We start from the raw sequence: 26,156 nt of genomic DNA, 5'->3' as shown, positions 1-26,156 counted from the left end.
AAACCTCAGTGACCACCTCTTCCTACCAGGTCCCACCTCTGAAACATGAGACTTCTGGGGGACGGTTTTGATCTAAATCATAGCACAGCAAGTGGGGAAAGTCTCAGAGCAGAATACACGACATTTCAAAGGTTGTGAGAAGCTGGGACATGTTAGAAGAAAGCCAGGACTGAAAGCCCTGAGGTTGGTGATTACAGAACGGCGGCACGTCTTGAGGCCAGCGGGAGATCCCTCAGTGCAGGACCTGTGGGCTGTGTGTTGAGTGTGGCTCTGCACACAGTGGGAAGCAGTTGAAATGTTTTAAGCAGAAATGCGACACAAGCTCCATCTGTTCATCAGAGTCTGTGTCTTCGCCGGGCATATAGCCAGGTTGCATTTCCTGGCCCTCTTCGATCAGCTGTGAGCCATGGAATCGTGTCCTACTCGAGGGAAGTCAGAAAAGTGGTGAATATCCCTACTAGGGCTGGCGTATGAAAGTCTCCATGTTGGCTTTCACGTACTTCTCCCCTGCCACCTGGCAGAGTGGGAACCACCCATGCCAACATGGCAGCGATGGCCTGACACCTGCATTGCCTATGGAGCAGAACCACTTCCCAGCAACATAGAGCCATCCTGAGACTTGATGCGAACAAAAAAGAAGCATCTTCTGTTTTGAGGCTCAGCCTATTCAGTCCATTCAGTACCACGTCTGTCTACTTTGTTTAGATTAGCGTGACCAATTGAAAGGGCAGTGTTGGTTGCTGTACTACCAGAGCATTGAAACAGCATGAGCAAGAACAGTGCAGGAAAGGTGTGTTGTGTTGTGTTCTGGGGAGGATGAAGTTGACATAGATGTCAGATAATTTTGAATGAAAAATCATGGACTCCTGTTGATATTTCATTGTGTGAAACTATGAAAGAAAAAAAATATTCTGCCATATTTCAACTTCCATATCACTTACTTTCCAGACTTTCCACAGCATGCCTCATTGAACACCTGTACGTATATACTTTTTTTTTTCTCATTGAATTTATTGGTACATTTTAGGTATACAGTACAGTTACATTCATCATTGTGATCTTGTACTTTTACATGACAGGTCTTGATTCTCATTTTTTCCCCATAACCCGGCCCTCCCTTGACCCCCTCCTCCCTTCCCTATTTACAAAAACTTTATTTCCATTTTTCATTTTCTCATGTTTTCTTTTTCTTTTCCCTTTTTACCTTTCCCCTACCCTTCCCACTTCCCTAACCTTTAGCCCTTTTCTTCCTATTTCACATTGTCAGTTGTATCATTACGATCTTACCTACTATTATAGTTTTTCACACCAGAGAAACTATTCAGTATTTATACATGTATGACTTATTTATTTCATTTAGGAGTATATCTTCAATATGTATCCATTTTCCTATGAATGAATCTAATTTCTCATTCTTTATGGCTGAAGTAGTATTCTATTTTATAGAAAAGGCACATCTTCTTTATCCAGTCTCCAACTGATGGGCAAATGGGCTGTTTCCAAATTTTAGCTATTACAAACTATGCCTCTATAAACATAGGTGCGCATATATCACTATGATATGATTCTTTCAATTATTTTAGAAAGATACCCAGCAGAGGGATGACTAGGTCAAATGGAACCTCTAATCCCAGCTCTTTGAGATATGTCCATATTGATTTCCATAGTGGTTGCACCATTCTGCACTCCCACCAACAATAGAGATGGGTTCCTTTCTCCCCACAACCCTGCCAACATTTGCTATCATTTGATTTCATGATAGCAGCCATTCTTTTTGGGGTGAGGTGGAATCTCACAGTGTTCTTTTCATCTGCATCTCTCGAACGACCAGTGGTATGGAACATTTTTTCATATATTTACTTGCTGCTTTTACTTCTTTGTCTGAGAAATGTCTGTTCATTTCAGATGCCCATTTTTGAATCAGGTCATTATATTTTTGGGTGCTGACTTTTTTTAGTTCTTTATATATTCTAGATAATAGTCCTTTGTCTGAGGAGCAGCTGGTAAAATATTTTTCCCACATTGTGAGTTGTCTTTTAGTTCTGAGGATGGTTTCTTTTGCAGTGCAGAAGCTTTTTAATAAGATGAGATACCAGTTGTTGATTCTTTGTGGTACTTCCCATGCCACTGAGGATTTGTTCATAAAATTTTTTCTTATGTCTGTGTCTTCAAGAGTTCTGCCTAACTTATCTTACAGCAAATTAAGTGACTCTTTTTTAATATTTAGATCTTTAATCCACTTCGATTTTAGTTTAGTGCATGGTGAAAGATAAGGGTTTAGTTTTAATCTTTGGAAGGTTGAAATCCAGTTTTTCCAACACCATTTATTAAAGAAGCCATCTTGCCTCAATCTCGGTAGACTGGGTAAACTGAAGGGCAGATGAGGGGAAAACTCCACTTACTGGAGTGTGCATATTAAGATCTGTATTCATATTGATGCTACTAACTCTGTGCCACTTAACTTCTGTTACATGAAAGCCGGAGGTTCATTGCGGAGGTTAAGGATCAAGTGTGGTGAACATGTGGCTGTGGTACTTTTCCTGTAACTGTGGCCCCTGGTTCAAGGCCTGTTTGTATGTGCCCAGCATCACACAGGTTGGAGAGTGGCAGGTGGCAATGTTGGAGCTTCCAAAATTCTCAGAGATTCACACAAGGGAAGCAGAGTGTAAAAGTGAGAATGCAAAACGGGGAACAGATATGAGTGTGCTGGAAAAGGTACAGCCAGAGGCTTTTCTGCTCTTTGTGTCCCATCTTTCATTTCTTTGTTGGTGATATCACACCGAGTGACATTAGATCAGTAGTTAGAACAGGGAGAGAGACTTCTCTGCCCTGTGTTCCGTGAGAACCAATGACTGCATTGTGAAAATAAGGTGGAAGTTACAGACCTCAGAAGACAATTACTATTTACTTCACCATCTCTCATATATTTCCAAAATAAATGCAATTTACACACTAGCATGTGATTTCCTTAGCTTAGCTTTCAAGGTGTGTTGGTTTTAAGAGTAATGCTGTATGTTAGTGTATGGCCTGTAGTGTGGAGATGTGAGTTGCACCTGTTTGAGTGTACCGCAGAGTTGATATTTAAGGAAGAACACATTTTAGACAAAGCCATTATTTTCTTTCAGCTATAATACTGCATATAGTTCTGGAATTTTCTGAATAATCAAAGGATAAAGTAGAGTTAGAAACTGACAACCATAGATGGAAGGGACGGAAAATCAGGATGAGCTTTTAAATGTGAACAGATGCAACTTGAGAAAAAAATATGTATTTAGTCATAAAGTTATATTAAGATAGGAAAAATATGTGTGAGTTCTTCAAATTGACAAATATCTGGAAGTGTGAGGTTTCCACAGAAACTTAAAAATTATTTAAAGACAGAAATACCTAGAGTGCAGCAGGGAACACATTATTCTCATACCATATGGTAGCGGATGGAGATGTAAATGATTCAGAAATGCTTAAGGAACAGGAACAGTGGCTTAGCAATGGCTTATAGTGGTAAATCGGAGATGGTTTTTTGTTTGGTTTGGTTTGGTTTGGTTTTTGAGACAGGGTCTCGCTATGTAGGTGAGACTGACCTGGAACTCACTATGTAGCCCAGGCTGGTTGTGAACTCACAGTGATCCTCCTGTCTCAGCCTTCTGAGTGCTGGGATTACAGGCGTGCACCACCATGCCCGGCTACAGGGATGGTTTTTAAATTTATGTGTTCCATAAGATTTCTTTTGAAGATACAGTGTGAAGTACAATATATAAGTAAACTTCCTTTGCATTCTGATGAAATATATACATTGTATGATTTTATTATTACCCAATGTAAACTTTGTATTCTACCTTAAAATGAACTGTTTTTGTTTTGTCATGTATGAATTTCTGCATTATCTGAGTTACTGATACTTAATAATACTATTTTAAATTTATACTCAATGTGGGGAAAAAGTTTTCACAAATTATATTCTTGCCATTTGAAAAGGTGTACTACTGGTGAGCTGAAGATGACATTTATTTCTTAAATTAACACACTTTATGCTCCTCCTAGGCTGGAATGATAAAAAGTGATACTGAAGAGTATTTTATTGAACCCTTGGAAAGAGGTAAGCAGATGGAGGAAGAAAGAGGAAGGATTCACATTGTCTACAAGAGATCAGCCGTAGAGCAAGCACCAATGGACATGTCCAGAGATGTCCACTTCCACGGTAGGCACCTGTGAGAGGCTTAGTAACTAGACAGGGGAGGGAGGTATGTTGGAAACAGCCCTCCTGTGAGGCAAGAAGCTGTGTTGTCATGTTCTCATCCATAATGAGAAAGTAGCCGAAGACGTTTATATTTATAAATCATGAAATAGGCCTTTTCTTTTAAAAAATGCATAGAAAAGTGTGTCTAAGTATTATTTTATTCTGGGGCATTATTATATCCCCTATATATTTCTTAAGAATTCTTTTAAAATTTTACATTAAAATGTTTTTCTAGCTTATGTTAAAATTGAAAAATATTTATGATCTACAAAGATATTGGAATTGTGGATTATTAGTGTTATTTTAAATGTTTTAAATGAGATATATTGGTATGGCAAAGAATTGTGTTTTAAGATTAGGGTGATAGATACATTTGAAAATAAATTATGTTACTTGACTTTGAGGTCTGTTTTGTGAATGTTTTTCCTATTTGAAGGAGACATAAGTCCAGCTTTACTTAGAATTTTGTAAACGAGAACCATTGAAGTCGAGGAAATTATGGCACAGAAAAACTTTCTATTTTTGTTTTAGTGAAATCTGAAAATAGGTTTATATTAATGATATATTCCAGGGCTGGGATTTGGCTCAGTGGTTCCACCTCCTGCCTCACAAGTGAAGGACCCGAGTTTGATCCCAGTTACCAAACAAACAAAAAACAAAAAACAAATGACATATTCTAAGTTTGATGCAGAAGTTTTTATTGAGAAGAAAGGAAATTTTGAAATTTTAATTTTTTACCAGATATCTACAGTCTATATTACTTTCACTAGCCTAGCTCTGTGGTTTAAGGGAACTTCTCTGAAGAAAACTTGAGGGATACAAAGACCCTTAAGTTAGCAGTGATTTGTCTTCTAGATGGCTCTGTGTGAGTTGTTGCCTGTGTACTGGCTTTTAGATCCCGCTGGTTCCCTTCCCCTGCTGCACTGGTGGAAGAGTATACTTGGATATACACTCAGCATTAACATTGCCTGAGCAGTTCTGAATGATTTCCCACTTAAGATAACATGTTGATAGAGGTAGTTTATGAACTGTATGCCCGACTCTGAGCTGCTGTGGTGTAGTGAAGGTGACGTGAGCATCACAGTTCACACGATCAATTTGCTCTGTGAGGAGCTCGTGCCAGGACTTGATCTCTCTGAGTCCCAGCAACTCCATCCATGAATAGAATCCAAAGTACATTGCACCAGAAAAAAAAAGTGTGCAAAATGCTGAGTATAGCCTTAAACAAAAGCAGGTGCTTAATCGGTGCTTGATTTTTTTATGAATGAGTAATACAAGTATCTTGTGCACAAACATTTATGCTAGCGGTTCTGTTGAAGTTGAACTTTTACATGTTGATTACCTTTATATTGTGAATACAACACTCTTAATTTTTTCTTATATTTTCATGTTTTAGCAGTGTAATTCTAAATCAGAAAACTAGTTATGTTAAGGTTGTTCATTTTTTCTCTAAGTCTTGTTGTTGAACATTAGGAATATCAGTGTCTTTCTGAGGCATTAATTAAATATCATTTAGAAAAGCATAATCCATTTGGCATCACATTGTGTACAGAACTAGAATCAGATTAGTCAGAAGCTTCCTTATTGCTCACTCTTGGTCATCACCGTAGCTCCAGCAGGCTGCACTGTACCGCTCCATTTTGGTCCCTGAATGAATGTTTCTATAAATAGTGTCCTTGTACTATTACAGGAAGGCGAAATTACTTTTTCTTGAAGAAGAAAATGGCAAGAAACATTTTAGTACCTTTTATAGTTTTAGATGAATAGGGAAAACAATTCAGTAGTCAAGGTATATAAATTTTTAAAAGTTGCATGGAGTTTAAAAAATTTGGAACATTATTGTAGGAAATTATTCAAAATATCAGTTTCAGTTACATAAATGTACTCCATTCACAGTCGGTATTATTTTCTTATTTTGAAGTTTTGATTGAATTGAGTAGCTGGTAATATCAACTTACCTTTTTTTTGAGAATCTGAAATTGGAACTAGTTATGTTATAATGTAACTTTCTTCCCTCTAGCATAAAAAGAGATTCATATTAAAGAATTTAAGTATAAATTCTTAATGTATTATGTTATTATAACATGTAAAATTCAACAGGATTAAGGTACTTTCCTGGGATTAGGAAGATATACTGATTTATGTATGAAAACTAAAGCACTGTATTAAATCATGTTTTATCTGGTATGCTTATTCTAGGAGACATATGACTTCTTTCTTCAATGAATCAGGTTAAAAGAAATAAAATATATGAACTGAGATTTACCTAAGAAGAAATATATTTAAGGGTCATGTCTTTATATATCTTTGTAATTTTTTACTGAGAGCAAGTTATCAGGAGGAATACTGATCATTATTAAGCCACGTCTTATCTCACAGGTTTTCCTCAGGGCAGCACCTGTAAATATTCTGTCACATCTTTGTAGTTGTCACAGTGGTGGTGGTCATTGCCCAGATGCTTTTCTTGCTGTAGCCCTTTAAGCACTCAAAATGCTATACATTCTGCAGGTCTGTAGGACCCTGAACTAGATGCTTATCACAATAGTAAGATGGAGCATTGGAGCTGAACAGAATAGAGATGGAGTGAAACTGATGGGGTTTACAATGGAGTAGATTTTGGGAATAGCGAAGAGAGCAGAGAAAAGAGGAAAGGAGAGGAAAGGGGGAAATGAAGGTGACTCAGAATTCTAATTTGGAAGACTAGAGAATTCTCTTTCCGGAATTAGGTTTTATAAAACAAGCAACAGAAATAAACTTATTGGAAGATGACACGTGGGTATGATCTCTGGTGTTTCATAGTCATGTCTTGTGGATGGTGTATGAGTGGTCTTCACACAACACAGCAGGAATGGTCTGAGATCAGCTCAGGAGTCCAGTGGTAGGTGTTGGCTGTGGGTGCTTGGCGGCCTCTGCTTTGCCTTCTGCCTTCTTGTTTTCATCTGCATCACTGAAGATATGAAGGTGTGCATTGTACAAAGTTGGGAGCCCATGAAGAGTCTGCTACCTGCCATTATAGGTAAAGAATTATGTTCTTAAAAGATAAAAATAAAATTTAGAAACATGACAAAAACTTGCGTCTCCCACACCCAAGAGCTCTAAACTTTCCACTTGACCAGACACAAACAGGCATCTTTATTCCTGTCATTATGTCTGTTCCATCATCTAAGAGTTTTCATCTGAGTTTCTAAAAAAAGATCACAGCTTTTGCATTTGTGTGATACATGGCATGGCGTGATTCAACAGCAAGAGAAAAGCCCTCAACCAATTCACTGTATAGCATAGATCCTCATTCTTTTATTCTTAAAAGGGGAGAAATGTGGAAAGCCTTGAAGCGCTGTTTAGAAATATGCTGGGATAACTAGTAAAGTCACAGTTGGTGTTGCGGTCAGCAGAGCTTGCAGATGGTAGTACCCTTCTGGTTAGACAGTCAACATGATCTCAGCATGCTGATGATAAAGAAACTATCTACTTCAGTATGGTGAGAGTTATTAATTTGCTTGTTGCATTAATTTCTGCCCAAGAGGTATGGAAATTACATCCATTTTAGGCATCTTTAGTTGAGGCAAAATTGTTTTCTATTTGACTCACTCAGTATTTGAATTTTTAATTGGTAACAACGTGCACTTTAAAGTACATTTCTACTGATAAATCAATCATTTGTCTAAACTCAGATCAAAACCAAAATATGCCTCTGAGCACCTCTTACACTGTCATCATTAAGAAGTTTGCTTTCGGCAGTCTACCTTTAGAGACGATAGGGTTGTACTTTTCTGAGCAGCTTTTCATATTTTTTTTATTGAGTCCCTAGGCCCTTAGCCTTCTCTCTTTAATTTGCAAACTATTCATTGACCAGGAGCTTGGTGTTGAAGTAATTTTTGTAATTACTTCCTCACAGTGGGGAACAAGGAATAGTAGGCCTTTATCTCCTGGCTTCCTTTCAGGATTTTCATTTTCCTGCAGGATCCCAAATGCTTGTGTTGCTGGTGAAGTTGTCATGGTGCCGTGATGTCTTTGTCCCAGGTGGGAGACATGGAGAAGACAGAAATGATTTAGGAGTTGCTCCTGGTTGCTGGGGAATCAGAGTATGAAACAACTAGAAAAACGGAAAGTCTGTTTTATTTTAGTGATAATAGGAAATTCCTAGTGGGGAGTCCTTCCTCATATCTGCAGACATATAGGTGCTCAAACCTTTTGACTTGGGAAGTTCTCCTGGCTTGTATGGCCTGATCAAAGAAAATCATTCATGGGCTCTGTAATTTCCCCAACCAAACAATAGAAATTAATTTTAGCCATTATTTCTTAGTGATGTATGGAATGTATTGTTACTAAATATTAATTTGTTAGCATGATCAAATAGCAACCATTGTTTTAGGCAAGTGTGAACTTAGGAATAGTTCACAGCTGCACCATTTTGTTCACAGGCTAAGGTAAGGATCAGTGAGGCTACATCTGTTGGATTGATAGGGAAATATCAATCACACGTATGGAATTTTTTTCAGGTTTAGTAGATATTACAATTTGGGTTTTTATAACAATTTTTTACAAAAATGCAAGCAGTATGGAGATTTAATTATGACACAAAATAATCAGGAAATAGCATGAGTTAAAGGGTTAGCTGATGTGAAATAAAGTTAATACCATTTTATTTTCTAAATAAAACATTGAGGATAAAACTACACATGCTGCTTTGAGACTTCAGAGCTCAGGATTACTATTTAGTTATCCGTTTGGCACTAGCAGAGAGCGAGAGTCAGAATGTCACAGAATGAAGAGAAAGGGATAACAGGGAGTACATATTAGGGTAAAAAGCTGACTTGAGCAACTTCAACAAGCTATTGATCCACTAATAAAATGACTGCAGACTCAGAAGCAGCTATATAAATTATCGATTTATGAGGGAACAGTTAATACTGTGAAAATTTGTTACCATTTAAAATATATTTGCTCTTTTGGGCTATAAAATACTTCCTATTATTATAATACTCTTTTGGCATTTGATTGTACTCCAGACAACTTCTTTCACTTTGAGGGGTAACTGTTTTTAATGAGATATGGACTACATTTTAACTCTGTCCAAGTGATAGACACCACAAGGCTTATCTGTGCTAAATTTGCTTTGAGATACAGTGATTCATAAATTTTCATATTTGTAAGTGGGAACCATTTGTTTAAGGAATCCAGATATTTCTGGAAGTTTGTCTAATATTTCATCATGTCTGCATCTGGTTATTTTTAAGCAACATTACTTGCTATAAATTGGATGGTACTTTTTTGTTACTGTTTTGTTTTTCTTGCTGAGTCATAAACATTTACTTTAAAAATGTAAAGTTTACAAATGAGGACCTCGCTGTCCACTCTTGGGCACACATATGAGTGTCTACGCTTCTCTTGGTGGCCCCTTGTGTGTCTGTGGAAGGCAGCTCTCCTCCTCCTCTTGATCCCTGCTTCCCTGTGCACGTCTTTCTAGTACACTGCATGGAGCACAGATGGGTGATGTAGATGTTGAAAAGAAATGGAACAGTGGGAAACAGTAAAAGAGGTATGCAAATAATATGTTTTTTTTTCTTTCATTGAGTTTATTGGTACTTTTTAGGTATACAGTAGTCATATTCATCATTGGGATCTTGTATCTTTACACGATGTATTTTGGTTCTTATTTTTTTCCCCATTCCCCTGCCCTCCCTTCACCCCCTCCACCCTTCCCTATTTACAAAGACTTTGTTTCCAGTTTTCCTTCTTCTCATATTTTTTCTTTTCCCTTCCTTCCTTTCCCCTACCCTTCCCCCTTCCCTTATTCCTTTAGGCCTTTTCTTCTTATTTCACATTATCAATTATACACTTTGAACTTTATTTGCACTTTTAGTTTATTGCACCAGAGAAACTATATCATATTTACACATGTGCCATATTTATTTCACTTAAAGAGTATGGCTTCGATATGCATCCATTTAGCTATAAATGACTCTAGTTTCTCATTCTTTATGATTGAGTACTACTCCATTTTATAGAAAAACCATATCTTCTTTGTCCAGTCTCCAGAAACCTTAAACAAGTAGGATGAGAAGTCCCACTTGACCCAACTATTCCTCCTCTGGGTATCTTCCCAAAGAATTAAAACAATTGTACCACAGAGAAATATGCTCACCCATGTTTATAGTGGCAGTTAGTAATAGCTAAAACTTGGAAACAGCCTGAGTACTAACCAACTGGAGACTGGATAAAGAAGATGCAAATAATATTTTTATTTGAAAATTATTTGAGTTTTTATCATGAGAACTGTTAATTAAAATGCAATACTTAAGGGTTCTGATTAACAATATGAAGCATCGTAAGGCACTGTTTTCTTGTTTAAGGGATAATCTTTTATTATAGGTACTTTTCATCCATGGCCTGTGGAAGGTTTTGTTTCTCTCAGCGTGCTTCACACACACCTGTGTTCTCATTCAGTGTTAACTGTAAATGATGTAAAACACTTTGCTCTCTTGCATTCAGTCCAGACTCAGTACTTTGGCAGGGGCTGTTTTCATGTTTTCAGGTACCCCCTGTGCTATGGCATGAGAACAACATGTAAGCCCTTTTTGGCGAGACAAGAGAGTGATAGAAATATTTCTTTATGGCCTCAACTGTGTATTCCACTAAGCAGTCTTCTAATAACAAGAAATGGGGATATTAGAACCTATGGTATCTTCACTCCTAATTTTGACTGACATGTAGGTAGGGCCACTGCGGGAATTTGGTGTAGGTGTCTGTACGTCATCTTTCTCACTGCATGAGCTCAGCCTTTGCTTGGAGGTCTGGTGAGCGCTGTTGGGGGAAATCACTGCCAGATATTATACATGGACCTCACTATTAACATTTCAGAGGGGTACAATTAAATCAGACAAGCTGGAATATGTGATTTTTTTTTTTAGTCATTCAACGTCTGTGATAATCTTACACTTGAAAAATAGAAAAAGCATTTCTATGTTTCAAGTCAGGACAGCCTTCCATCACTTACCAGCATTATTTTCTTAAATTTATAGAAGATACATTATAAAATGCTGTCAACTCAGACCTACACAAATTACTAGTGGACATTTCTGGTATATACTGAGATTATTTCTGTAGATTTGCAATTTGAACATGGACATTGGACAAAGTAATTATTACAATATTCATTCAGCTTCTTATTCTTGAAAAGGACCCATTTTATGAATTTTTAATTTCAGGTATATGACTTATTTTATTGAGACTCAGAATGTTGCTGTTACTCAGGTCCACTCACAGTACATAGGAGCGTCATTCATCTCTATCTCCTCCCTTCTTCATTTATTCCATTGAGGGTAAAGCACGGCACATAATCTGAATTAACTTCAGGTTTTGTATCCCATAGAGGAATTAAGCAAATGGGAAGCCAAGGATTCTCTTTGAATAGAGCAGATTACAAAAATGGACATTCACTTTATTCAAAAAGCAATTACACTGGGACATTTACTAATTCTTTGCAAATGCTCATGGAGAAAGAAAAAAACATGATGATTCATGTCTGCTTTCTTTTGCACTATAGCCTCATATGTTAACGTATGTTAACTAGGGAATCAATGACTTTGGCGGGCTGTGTAGGCATCTCCAGACTGATAATTCTAATCCTGTTGGCATTTCCTGAAGGCTTTTTTTTTCGACTTGACTGGTATCTGCTCTCCCTGCTGCCACCGACCACCCTGACCTTGGACTGGACTTCCATCCACCCAGCCCACCTGGTCCACCCATAGCTTCTGTAGTGACACCGCATTGACACTGGTTTCACAGCCTTTTTTGACAACCCTACATGAGCATTTCCACTCCACAGGGAAGGATAGGGGTGACAGCTTCCCTAGCTGGAACCAAACTGATAATGTTAGCAGCCCATGAATATTCTCCCAGTGTCTGCAAAGTAAAGCAGGTCAAAAGCTTGACCCTGGGAACTGCTCAGTGATCTATATATTCTGTAGACTTCCACTTATGGATCTTAGACTAGGCCCTTATGGGAGATAGAAAGAAATTAGAACTGCCCTTTCCCCATTCTTGTTTGCCTCTCATCCCAGAAACAAGCAAGATCAAAAGAGTAGTATTGGAAGTTTCCTCTAATTAAATGTTTTTTCTTTAACACTTTGTCATAACTAAGATATATGATGATCATGACTTTCCCTAAACAGGAAGAAAATGAAAACAAAACAAAAAGAAATAAAAGCTTAATGCTATGGACTTCCAGCCTTGCTCTGATGTATTATGTGAGAATGAAGAGGACTTAGAATATCCTCCCCCTCTCTACACAACCTAGCTTACAACTCTTCTTTTGAAAATCGTCATTAAACTCAGAAGACTGAATACTGACTCTCTTTGTATTCACTGCTTAAATCATGGGAAGGACGTTTAATACGAGATCTTCTCCCCGCAGTGTTCATATGCACAGTGCTGTATTGGTGACTGGAGGCGCAGTGCACAGCACACACCTCTAGATCCCAAGCCTTCCATCATCACGAAGTCATTTATACTGAAGAACAGCTCCCCATTCCACGACTCCTCCTGACAGCCCCATTCTACACTCTGCTTCTCTGAGTTTGACCAGTTTTGAGAATTACTATAAGCGAAATCAGACAGTGCTTGTCCCTCAATTGGTTTATTTCTACTATAACATCCTCAAGGTTTATCCATGTTACCACATATGGCAGGACATGGGAAAGTAAATATTTCTTTGAGATCTTGATTTCAATACATCAAGAAGTAGGGGGCTAGGATTTAGCTCAGTGGTTCTGGTGCCTACCTTGCAAGCACAGGACCTGAGTTTGATCCTCAGAACCAAAAAAAAAAAAAAAAAAAAAAAAAAAAAAAAAAAGGAAGAAGAAGGAGGAGGAGGGGAAGGGGGGAGGAGGAGGAGGAGGATTGCTGGATCATGTGGAAGCTCTATTTTGAGTTTTTTGAGATTCTTCTATACTATTTTCCTTAATGGCTATGTGAATTTCTGTCCCCACCAGCAGTGTACAGAGGTTCCCTTTTCTCTTCTTCCTTGCCAACTCTTTTTCTTTTCTCTCCCTTCCTCCCTTCCTTCTTTCTTTCTCAGAATAGTCATATTATATAGTCATATTATCAAGTATGTGGGGAAATCTCCCTGTGGTTTTGATTTGCATTTCACTGATGCCTAGTGATAGCAACTGTCTTTCTGTTTACCTTTTGGCTGTTTGTGTCTTCTTTTGAAAAGGACTCTTCACTTCCTTGCTTATTCTTTAGTCTGGCTATTTGGGGATATTTGCTATTAAGGGAGTTTCATATTTTTGCTGTTAGTCTCATCAGATAAATGGTTTGAATATACTTTCTTCCATTCCACAGGTTGGTTTTTCACTCTGTTAATTTTTCCTTTTGCTATACAGAACTTTTTAGTTTTATAAAATCCTACTTACCTGTTTTTTGCTTTGTTGTTTATGCTTTTGGTATCTCATGCAGTAAATCATTGCCAAGAGCAATACCATGAAACCTTTGCCCGATGTTTTCCCTAGTAATTTTCTCTAATAATTTTAGTTTCATGTCATATGATGAAGTGTGCAGTACATTTGAAGTTGTATCTTTGTGTGGTATAAGATAAGGGTCCAGTTTAATAATTCTGCATGTGGTATTCAGTCAGCATTATTGTTGAAGACACTGTTGCTATTGTATATTCTTGGCAACCTGATGGGAGACATGGATTTCTCAGTTCTTTATAGTGTTACATTGACCATATATCTGTTTTTCTTCCAGTGCCATTCCATTTTAATTACTATAGCTTTGGAGTATATTTTGAAGTGAGACAGTCTGAAGTTTGTAGTTTTCTTCTTCCTTTTTTCTTTATGGCTGTTTAGATCCTCTGTGATTCCATAGGAACATTAGGATTTTTTTTTCTATTTCTGTTATAAATATGCTATTGGATTTTTGAAAGTTATGGCATGAGTTTGTAGATTGTTTTAAACAGTATGTGCATTTTATCAGCATTAAATTTTTCAATGCATGAACACAGAATGTCTTTCCTTTTAATTATGACTTATTTGTCCATAATGAAACAAGGAGTTCCTAGTAATCTTTTTCCTTTCCCTTTTTGTCTTCTTTCCTCAAAACTTCTCAGCCAGTGCTTGGAGATGATTAATAAGTAGGTTATCGCTACAGAAATGTTGCAGAATTTGAAGACACAGGAGAGACCAGTGGGAATCAGGAGAATTTTTTTAAGGTGTACAGTGGCTCAATGGACTCCTGTCCAAAGGAAGAGCTCTGAACAAAGAGAAGTTTCAGATTTCATACATTTTGTCAAAAGGGGTGATTTTTCTAGTGATGTAGCGAGTGAGTTTACCAGAACAGAACAAGGACAAATAGTTTTAGAACTTTGCTTTGAAAGAAGACAGTGTCTTATGAATCATATGAGAATAAGATGACAGAAACTTAGTTTACAGGACATAGTTGCCAATTTTATCTGTACCAGGATACCTGCAGTGGGGAGAAGGGGTGGGGGTGGGAGTTGCCCAAGGTTAAGAAGAACTTGTTCTTTTTTAAACCCTGCTTCACAAAAAACAAGGATAAATAAATATTATATTTTCTGAATACTATCTTTAGTGCAGTTATCTTGTTTCTATGTTTAATGTTCTTACTGAAGTTGTAGAAACCATATGTATCAAAGAGTTGTTGAAAGATTTCTTGTTGGGATATTTTTTGTTTTTAACTTTGCTCATGTAATTTGAAAGGAGAAATGACAAGATGTCAAATACAAAATGACAAATAGCAGCATCATCAGTGGATTTGAGGTTTAAAAAATAAATGCATACCTTAAATCCTTTTCTTCTCTAATATTTGGGTTTTTTAATTGAGTTTATTAGGTATACAGTACAGTTACATTCATTATTGGAATCTTGTACCTTTACATGACAGGTCTTGGTTCTCATTTTTTCCCCTGCCCTCCCCTCACCCCCTCTTCCCCTCCCCATTTACAAAAACTTTATTTCCATTTTTTCATTTTCTCATATTTTTTTATTTTCCCTTATTCGCTTTTCCCTCTCCTTCCCAATTTCCCTACACTTTTAGCCCTTTTCTTCCTATTTCACATTGTTAATTATCTTCTCTAATATTTGGAAACAGTTTTATGCCAAATCCCACAGAATTTTAAATGTGATTAAAATAATAATCAAATGTGTTTTCTTTATGATATAGAAATGCTTTCCTAATATTACTATAAATTGCTAAGAGATTTATGTCAATCTTAGAACATATAGGTTTAGTACAGTCACTCTGAGGCCGTGCAGTAATTTTTCAGATTTCCTAACCTTTTGTCCAGAGGTTGAAAGTGACAGAAGTACCATGTCCAGACCTCCTTTAGTACAAAGGGAGAGGTCATCTGTTTTAGCATTCTTCATTTCTTGGCAATAACAAAGGAAAAATTAAGACCAATCATAACGGCAGTTCCTTGCTTTGGCCACCTAGATCTAGTGACTAAAGCTTAAAGAACTGCTTGAATGTGATATATAGCAGAAAAGCCAATAAACTAATGGGAATGGAAAACCTTAAATTCTCAGTGTTTAGTTCCTTGAGGATATATCTCAGATTTTTAGTTATTGGGACCTAATGATATAAATAGCTATTTTAGAAAATATGTTTTGCTTAATGTAAGGCCATGTGATATGAAGATGGAAGTGTGCACAGTTTCTGTTTGATCTCCATTCCACCCGCACTCCTGACCTTAATGGATATGGTTATGAAAGGTTTTTCATAGCCAAGGAAAGAGTCCAACTGTGTTGAATTTCTTAGAGTTACAGGTAGCCAAGGAAATCCTATAAAAGCAAACTCAAGTATTGGTTCTGTTCTATTCCACTAGTTTTAAAATTGGATATTCAATCTTGGTCTTTATAACACTAAAAGATAATAAGTCTAAGTGTTGACTCTTCTTTTTTTGAATACTAGGCCATTAAGATGTAGCTCTTCAGTGAATTTAGCATTTGCTATGTCACAGATAAGGAAATTACATGTCTCACCTAATTCATGGGAAAACTACATTTATCGAAGATGGAGTTGGTAACCTTTGTTTATGCATTTTAAAGCTATGAAGACATCACATTAAATTACTAGTGGTACATTTTAGGCTCCTGAAGTATTATTAATACTTGGAAATTATCCTGTGTTTATTGGGTGCTTAATATGTGCTCTGTCTAATAGTGTAGGATACCTCAAAAAAGATTGGTTAAGGGCCGGGGATTTAGCTCAGCAGTTCTGTGGCCTGCCTTGCAAGTGCAAGGACCCCAATTCAATCCCCAGTACCCCCTCAAAAAAAAGATTGGTTAAAAACATACAATGAAAAGTAAATGATTGTGAATTTATCATCACAATGTGTGATCTAGAAAATATGTGTAATGCAATTTCAAAGATACTAGTGAAGATTGAAGTGTTTGAAGTTCAGATGGGCTTGAAAGATGCCAAGGTTTTGATATACTTACTGTCAAGATATAATTACTGTAAAGAAAAAAGCCTCTTTCTAAGAAAAGACAAAAGTTTACGCAGAGACCTACTAATGATAATGTCCTCATGAAATTACTGTTGCTAAATCTTTTCAATCAGAAGTTCAGAAGGTACCTAAAGATGCAATCGTCCTCTGTTCAACCTGATCTATTCAGTATCGTAAGTGGTTTCTGAGAACTTAGCCCATAGTCATCTCACTCTGAGGTGGAAATGGTGGAAGTGGTGAAAAGGCGCAGCAGAAAGACATAGCTGGGGAAAGCTGCTTACCTCACAGCATTCAGGAAGCAGAGATAGAAGAGCCAGGACAAGAACGCACTCTTCCAAGACACACCTCCTGTTGACACTTCCTCAGCTAGACTCCACCTCTGAACGTGTGAGACTTGGAGGGGATATTTTAGACCCCCAACTTGTGAAGATAAAACTGTGTTGACATATGTTGCTTTTGCCTTATCGTTCTTCTCTATGGCACTGGACTCCTGTCTTGACTTTGGTGACCTGACTCTTACCTGAATTTTTTTCTTAGCATCCTTCCTTGATAACTTTTCTTCTTGTTATTTCTTTTATGCAATAAGGTTCTACTTCTTCCCTTTTCTGAGATTTTGTGCCATCGGGATGCACAAGTGTATGAGCTGTAAAAGTGTTACTTTTCAGCTTCTACATCCCCAGTCTATCTCTTGAGGACAGTACATCTGACCACTTATTACCATCTGCATTGGGTGGACCTCTGCCAACCTTGCTGAGACTGAATGTTTCTAACTACTCACCATTTCCTAAGCTACCTCATGCTCCTCCTCTTACATCCCAGTTTTTATAAAGACCAATACCCACCCTTTTTGGCTGTTATTTCCCTTGTCCAGTTAAGCTTCCTAGATCCACCAATTTTATACCCAGATAGCTCATAAAGTATTGTCAGTCCCCATTGTTTCTGCTCCTGTTTTTTTGTAGAATGCTGCAACAGCCTTCTAACTCCATGATTCACTAACTTCCTGTCTCTCTATTCTGTTTTGTAATGCATTACAAAACTTTGTGGATTGTGTACTCACACTACATGTATATTTGTCCCCACACACAGATGTGTTACTGTCATTTAGACGCTATAGAACATGCACATTCTACATCATAGAACATACTGAATGATGGAAATAATAATGAATGTAATAAAGATAACTATAGAAATTTAATTTTTTTCCCATATGATAGTAAATCTTTACACATATTTGCAAATAAGTACCCTGATTTTGATTGATGATATAGAAGATATATTTGTAAACTGAAAGATTATGTCATTGTTTACTCTAAATTCTTAAGTAGTTCTTCTCTCCGTATTGGATAAAATATAATTCTTTTTTGCCCTGCGCTCCATGTTCTGGAACCTCTCAGTTTACCTGGGTTATATATCTCCTTACTCATTAGTGACTCCCACTTATAGCTCATCACTATTTACTTTGGTTTGCCTGAACTCTTGAATCTCCTATACATACTTTTTCACCTGACCTTTTTTGTCCTTATTCATACTACACTGAACCTCGGTCCCTTTTGTGTTATTAGAATGTATCCCCAGATCTTATTTTCTATGACAAATACTATAACATCTTGAAAAAGGAATCGATATCTGCTGTGGATCTTATGTGATCTGATAGGCAGAGATCCTATTTTTCTTACCACTGAGGACCAACCTGAGAGCTAATAAAATCTCTAATACAGATGGTTTCCAATTTTAAGTCATATACATTATTTTTCTAACTTTGTTTATATATTTCCCCTTGAGAAAAATGAAATTTTTACTTCCCTTCAATTTGCTTATTGATAATAATTTAAGGAAGGTTTACTTTTTCATAAATAAATTGTATATAATTGAATAATGTACTAAGAAGCAGGTTGGGGAGAAAATTTGAAAATTTTGAAAAACTTAAGTCTCTTAAGAAATTCATTGTTTTACATGAATGAATACTTTCCAAAAAGACTTGTATAGAATTTTCCTTTTCTAATGAAATTGGGTTCCATAAAACAGTTTCTTAGTCTGGATGGGTGTGAAGAGCTACAAATTATTTGAATTTATGTCTATAATTTTCTGTGTTCTTGCATTTTAAAGTCACTGCTTCTCTCTGAGAAAGGATTAAAGATTTTCAAAGTGGTCCATGATTTAAAAACTGTTGAGGAATAACTATCTTGAAACTATTAAATATTTAGATTTTATAGTATTCTTTCTCTTTCTCTTTCTCCCTCCCCCCCTCTTTCTCTCTTTCTCTCTCTTTCTTTCTCTCCCTCCCTCCCTCCCTCCTCTCTGTGTCTGTCTCTCTCAGTGAGAAGGAACTAACAGTATAAGAAATTGCTGTTACTCATAATAATATGTTATCAAGCTGATGGACTTTTATCATCAGAATAGTAATGGAATAACATACCTGTAGCTCATTTAAAAAGCATGATCTTTTGTTCCCCTTTTAAGTGTATGCATAAAATACTCCGTGAAGTAGTACTTGGTAAACTTAAAAATACATGTGGTGATGACAGCAAAGCATGTTGTAATATGATTTTATTCTAGTAATACAAAAGATAAAGAGAGCACATTGGCTCTTCCATGAGCAGGATCCCATTGTGTTTGGAAATTTGGCACATGTGTGCCTCAGAGATGGACACGCTGTGGGTGGAGGAGGAGGTCTTCATTATTGGCCAGCCATGGTCAGAAGCAATGACATCACTGTCCTGCACTGACTTCAGGGTCCTGGCCAGAGAGGGGCCCATGAATTTAGACAGCTTCTTTGTCAGACACACTGTAAAAAGGAAGACACAAAAAAGCTTTCCCTTGAGTCATGGCAGGCTTTGTGACTCCTTTCTTGGTCCTTTGTGAAAACACATGACAGGACTTGTTGAAGATTAACCCCCTTAACATTTCTGTAAGAAATTAAACAGATGCAAAGCAGCTCCCTCCCATTTTCCCCTCTGGTGTGAATTCAGTATTATGGTGGGCAGTGAATTATTTTCAATTCCCTTGGAGAGGCCAAGGCCGTCAGCAGGGCTGTGAATGAGGCCCTCTGAAGGGTTCAGTTGTGGATTTTCCCTGGGCTTTCACTGCTCTCAGCATTATTCCTCTGAAAGAGTCCTTCTGAGAGCAGGGTCAGTGCAGAGGCCTTTATAGTGCACGAAGTAATCCATCCTTTAATCTCTTCCTTCCTGTGGGAAAATCAGCAAGGGAGAAAAAAGAATGAGCTTGTATTTACATCCAGATAGAGACTGTTTAGAGTGTTTACCTTCAATTTGCCAGTGTTCTTTTCATGACTATATTTTGAGATTTGGTTTTTTAAATAAAAAATTTCAAAAATCTTAATATGGATTTTGTCCTAACAATTTTTATCAAGTGTATATGTTGAAGAGTTCATGTTCTGAATTCTCCTGGAATTTTAGTTCACTAATCCAACAGATATAATATATTGAAAAAGAATGTACTATTTTGTTTTTACTATGAAACAATGTCTGTATCTTTCATTTTCTTTATCCTGGGTTTATTTATGTATTCTGTGTATAGAAAATACTGTTTTTCAAATATATGTTGGAGGGGTAACAGATTTAACTCTTAACTTTTATGATAAATGTTCTAATGGTTATTGTACAAATGATGTACAATTTGCTTTGAGGATGGGATAGTAATTGGGAAATGAGATGGTAAGGGAAGACTTTTGCTTGATTTTTATTTCTTGATATATAAATTGACTCTCATAATCAGTATATTACCTGTATATTTCTTAAAAGTTAAAACAGCAAAGAGGAAATTTGTCAGTCTGAGGAAAGTAGTGAGCATTTCAGTCCAGGTTCCCTTGTGTGTTCTGCATCCAATCCAGGTTTATAAAATAGCATCTCGTATCAGGTTCTAGGAAGGGACATGGACCCTTGACATTTGTATTGGAAAATGTCCAAGAGAAGTAGTCTGTTATATACATAAAAAGTGCAACAAATTTTCCTTTCTAGTTCATGATTGTTACGAATAAAGTTAACTGCCTCCAATTGCCTTTGAAATAATACAGTAAAAAACACAGTGAAAAAATACATTGGTATTGCACAAAGAGGCTCACAAAGAATTTGCATTTATCTCTTGACCTCTCTTCTGTTTTCCTTTGGGAACTGGTCCTGGAGAAAGTTAGTAGTGTGCCTTAAATTTCCTTTGCACTGTACCCCAGTGCCTAGTGTAGGGACGGAGGCAAGGAAACCATCGAGACAAAGTGCAGCTGTGTACTTAAACTTGGGGCTGTGCTTGCACAGACGGATGGAGACACCACGTGTCTGAGCTCATGAGGAGCAGAGGCATGGAGCTGGGGAGGATGCAGGGTCCTGATGTATATGGCAGTCCATGTTGTGCATCCTTTTGTTGCTGGGCTCAGTGTCCAGGCTGAGGCACAGTCCGGGCTGTGTGTCATAGGTTAAGCTCAGAAATAGAGAGGGTCCTGGTCTGAGAGTCAGGGAAGAAGAGTCTTGGTCTTCAGCTCGCCTTAGCAGTGAGGCCAGAGGCCATGCTTCCTGTGCCCACCACCACCACACAGGCACATGTGTTAGGCTTTGTGTCTTTAGTGTTATTCTTCATACTCAGGGTGCTTGGCCTCTAGGGCCTGGCATCTGCAGCTCACTCATGGTACAGTTTTCAAGTGAAAGAGTGAAAATAATCTTTGTGATTGTACGTGTAAGGTGCAGGGGGGTGGTCAGAGTTGGTTGCCTTGTTTTTAAAGGATCTTTCAGGATCTTCAACCCAGATTTTAGACCACTTTATTTACTCATTTTTCCCTACAGAATCCCATCTGCAGTGGCCTGGGCAGCTGCCATCCCGTTTCTCAGATACTTCAGCAGCAGTATCTTCACTAGCGTAGTGCTGTGCTTTCTGCTTTCTTTGTTTTTACCTGCACTATTGAAACAGTTGGTGAATTTTGTAGGCCTGCTTCATTTTAGGCAGGTTTTCATGAGGTTGAACAGTAATTAATTGTCATTTTTTATGTCACAAACAATTGAATATAGACCATTTCCAATGACGCAGCTGAAGTTCCCTACCCAGACCATATCCACCATGGTCAGCCTCTGCTTTAAATATCACCACATCTGATCATTTCTGCCGCACTCCCCATCCAGCCCAGCCTTGCCCTTTCCCAGGGCCTGTCTGTTCACCAGTGTCCTCCAGACCTCTACTCCAGCTGCACTGAATTTTCAATTCCTGGGCTCAGTGTTAAGTTTTTTCTTCCCTGTGAGCCTTGGGGATGCCATTTCTGTCACCAAAAAGTACTCTTCTCTTCTTTTCCTTCTGCTTTGTCTTTCAGTTCTGTAGCTGGGCTTAACCAACACCCATTTTATCTTGGGAGAGCCACAGTAAACATAAGTAAACACAAACTGTGTGAAGAGTTATGGAGAGGATTTTCTTCCCTGTAACTTTTCACATGTGCATGTCAGATAAGTAAGCTATCCATTCCCGAACACAGTGACATCCATTTGGTCTGATGGGCAGACTGTAATGAATGGGAAGGTGATTTTCCTTGTTGACATCTTACAATTCTATCAGTCCAGTTTCTGAAGCAGTCAGCTCCAGTGATTTTCCAACATGCAGCACATAAAAGGAGCCAAAAAATGTGGACTTTCTTTTTTCTAGCAACCAAAAGTAAAGAGGTCATCATTGGGAATGAGGACAGAATGGCAGTTTCCAGGAACTGTTTACTTTTTATTTATTTCTTAAAAATAGTTTTCAGGTATTTCAAGAGTGGCTTAGAAAATGAAACACTTTTGCAAATAGGTGATTTTGCTGTGCTTTGGAAAATGTGGGGAGAAATGCTGCCGAACCCTTCTCTGAATTCACAGGAGAAACATATCCGTGTACTTCTTCAAAGTAAATGACATTTGCTTTGCCAAAATTATGAGTAATCAGTATAGGAAATGTAGTTATTTTTAGTTGAATATTATGTTTTAATAAAGTATGAGGTACTAGGAAATGAAATGGGCAAAATGAGTAAAGTTACAAGTACAGGCTTTGGATCAGGTCTGAGCGGATTTGCTCTTGACCTGCATTGATGTACTTAGAATTTTCTGTGACTCAAATTCTGGCACTTTAAATCACTGGGGATCCTCATCACTGTGTTCTTCTGAGAACTAAATGAATAATGTACTTAGGGTATCATCACTGTCACCACCTCCACATTAATACATGTACTTATTAATCTATTAATAAAAGTAACATCTTGGAAACTAATAAAAAATTGGTTGATAATTTAGGGTGTAATTTTATACAGTTGTCGAATGCCTTATGTCTGTGTGTGGGAGTTCTGTGATTCTTCCTGTGTTTCCTCTTATTTTAAACATGGATTTAATTGTTCCCGTTAAGGCAGAATTACTTTAGATTCTTCTTATAACCTTAGCAAACATCTGAAACAAGTAGCTGTGTGCATCTCTAGTGCACTTGTATTTTCAGAAACCTGAACAAGTGGAGACTAGCAGTGCACTCTGTCTCACCCTCATTTGTATTTGTTCTCTTCCTTCCTGCCTCCCCTGCCCTCCACCCTGTTTTCCCCTTACTCACTAACCCCTGATTTTGCAGGCCTGCAGATAACATGTGCTGATATTCAATCTCTCTTCAGTTCATTAGGAAGATTGAAATAAGTTCATGCTAAGTGACTCTTGTACATTGGAATTCTACCTAACTTCAGCTTTCATTATTTTGTAGTTAATGCTTGTATAATATGTGAGCAATGTCAGTTTGTTAGAGGAGTGTGTGGGGAGCGTTCATGATTGACTAAATATTGGTCTAGTTGCAGATATTTTTCTTTTATGGTACTCATTATCTCTATCCCCCCAAAGTGTTTTTCACATTTTTAAAGTCACTTGATTTGTGACATACTCTGATTGACCCTGCAACATTTCCTGTTAACTTTGGGACATTAAGTTTGCTTATGGCTGTTTCTCCACTCCATGTTATTAATGATATGCTTTGATGTGCAGCATCTCCTTTCTGAATGATTTAACAGATATCAGTATTTTTCTGTATTTTTTTTTAATCTCTTCATTTATCCATTTCCACTCCTTTCCTGAAAGGTATTCATTCTTGCATTTGGGCATAATTATTTCTGTGAACATTTTATATTTTTACTAGGTCTGTAATAGTATTAAGGCATATGTGCGCCAGAGTTACCATGGCAACCCAGAGACACTCATCCTCAGAACGGCCTGCTAACAAATGGACCTTCATCTGTCATTTAAAACCTTCAATATTAGAGGTTCGAGTCCTTTCCAGGACAGAAGAGTGACTCACTGTGCCTGAACTATAGAAAATATGTGGTTGATGCTGAGTACACACTGTCCTTCTGGAAATCTGGAATTTTATACGAGCGAGGAAGAGAGTACCTACCTGTCCAGCCCCTAATGAAGCCCTGGATACTAAGTCCTAATGAACATCTCTGGTACACAGCATTTCACACATATGGTGAAGCACCATTGCCAGGTGAAATAAGTGTGTCCCGAGTGACTCCACTGGGAGAGGATGCTCGGAATACTGTGCTGGGCTCCTCTGGACTTCCTTCCATGAGCGTGTTCTGTGTGCTGGATTTTTTTGCACCCTTTCTGTACCATAAGCCCTCTTCAGTAGATCTCAGCCATGAGCATGACTACATGTTATGTCCTGTGGGGGTTCCTGTGGGTGTATTTGGAAACCTGATGGGATTTAATGTCTATATCGATACACATAAACATAAATACATATATATATAGATAGATAGATAGATAGATAGATAGATAGATAGATATAGATATAGATATAGATATATATACACACACACACCATTGGGACATAGGCTAAGCTGCTGCCACAGAGACACTGATATGCCATGGCTTGAACAAAAATTGATTTTTTTCCTAGCATAATAACCTAGAATTTGAAATTTAGGCTGACACGAGTACATGGCTGGGTGGTTTACATACGCACTGCTGAGGCTCATGAGAGCTTTCGGGGCAAGCAGGACTGCAGGAGGATATAGTTCTCCTGTTGCCAGTTGCATTTTGCAACAGCACAGATAACCCTGGCATTCTTGATGACAGATGGGAGAAGACACCCCACACTCAGGCTGTGGGGCTTCTATGTTGCGGGGTTTGTGAAGAGCCACTTCCTCACCCCATGTGGTCAGAGGCACAGTACAAGAGTGGCACAGCCTGGTCACACTTCATCCTTGCCCTGCACTGCTGGTGGGTTGAAGACAGAGGCACTGCAGGATCAGGGCAGGTGGCACCGTGTTGGTTCAAAGTACCTGTTTTCCATGTGATAATGAAAACTGTTTGGTTTGCACCTCTCAGAGATCCTGACTATAACCAGCATGTCTATGGCCCAGCCCTTGTTGGTTGGTTACAATCCACCCCGCCGCCCAGGATAGTCACCTTCCCTTGCTGCCTACAGCTCCAGGAGGTCTGCAGTTTCTTCTCTATTTCTGGTAGTAGTGAATTCTTTTACTGCAAGCTTAGATTTTCGCCTAAAAGAATGTTTGACATCTTTCATGGTGCAGTTTTTTGGTTTTAAAAGAAGTTGATAACATTCCCTTATTGTTTAATAATAGCTAGTGCTTTCTGGGTAAAGAAAGACCCATGTTGAAATGGCATTCTAAGAATTTGTTTTCAAAAGAAAAAATAGTTAAATACTTGGATGGTCTGCCCATTTAACTAATTTATAAAAAGAAGTACTTATTTGGTACCTGATGAGTGGAGTGATTCTGCCCGCCATGTTTGCTTGATACTAAGCATAACAGTTGGCCTTTATTATCCTCTCTGCATCCATCCTTCTCTCCCTCCATCTGTCTGTTCTTTTCTCTCCCCACCCCCTTCCTTTTTCTCCTTTTCTCCCTCCTGACCCTTTTCTTTTGGAGATGTTCATTGAGCAGCCCCAATACTCTGTTTTGGCATTTTCGTCTAAGGGTTTGAGGATGAGTTAGCTGTAAATAAATCATCAAACAAATTTAGAAGAGTTATTTTAAAATAATGTATCCAGTTATAAACAATGCAAAGTTTTCTTTTTAAAATATCACTTCTTTTCCAAAAAGTTATAAAACCACATAAAAGAACACCAGTGAAGGAAAATGTTATTTGCCTAGTAAATATGATAGGATTAGAATACCTGCTTATGTGTTATAATGATATTATTTAAGCAAAATATTCCAGCTGCTTTTAAGAATCCACACACTCTCTTCTCTCTTCCTTCATCCCTTTGTCCTCCACACTTTTCCTACTTTATTCTTTTCATTTAAAGTGAAACTTAGTGTTGCTCATTGCCACTGCAAATAAAACCATCTTGCCCAATGAATGAGTCAAGTAGGATCTCTTCTTGGCCCCGGCTGGATCCCTTGCTTGCTGTTTCTGTTTGTTCCAGAGAGCATGATAAAAGAGTTTCTGTGAAGTCTAGAATTATTACATCTACTGCAAAAAAAAAAAAAAAAAA

The 26,156-nt window shown here is 37.7% G+C and overlaps 1 protein-coding gene across 1 annotated transcript in view; it reads left to right on the top strand.

Annotated features, from left to right (window-relative positions):
- Adamts3 (ADAM metallopeptidase with thrombospondin type 1 motif 3) overlaps window positions 1-26,156 on the top strand; it is a 275,045-nt gene that overhangs the window by 115,473 nt on the left and 133,416 nt on the right. Inside the window, exon 3 of the mRNA XM_010610872.2 lies at window positions 4,042-4,198. Coding sequence (XP_010609174.1) covers window positions 4,042-4,198 — 157 coding nt within the window. The remainder of the gene's footprint in view (window positions 1-4,041; window positions 4,199-26,156) is intronic.

This window comes from Fukomys damarensis, unplaced genomic scaffold, assembly GCF_012274545.1.
Source record: "Fukomys damarensis isolate Sample0158 unplaced genomic scaffold, DMR_v1.0_HiC HiC_scaffold_35, whole genome shotgun sequence".
NCBI lineage: Eukaryota > Metazoa > Chordata > Mammalia > Rodentia > Bathyergidae > Fukomys > Fukomys damarensis.
The sequence above is the reverse complement of the archived record's forward strand: the minus strand, read 5'-3'. Positions and strand labels throughout refer to the sequence as shown.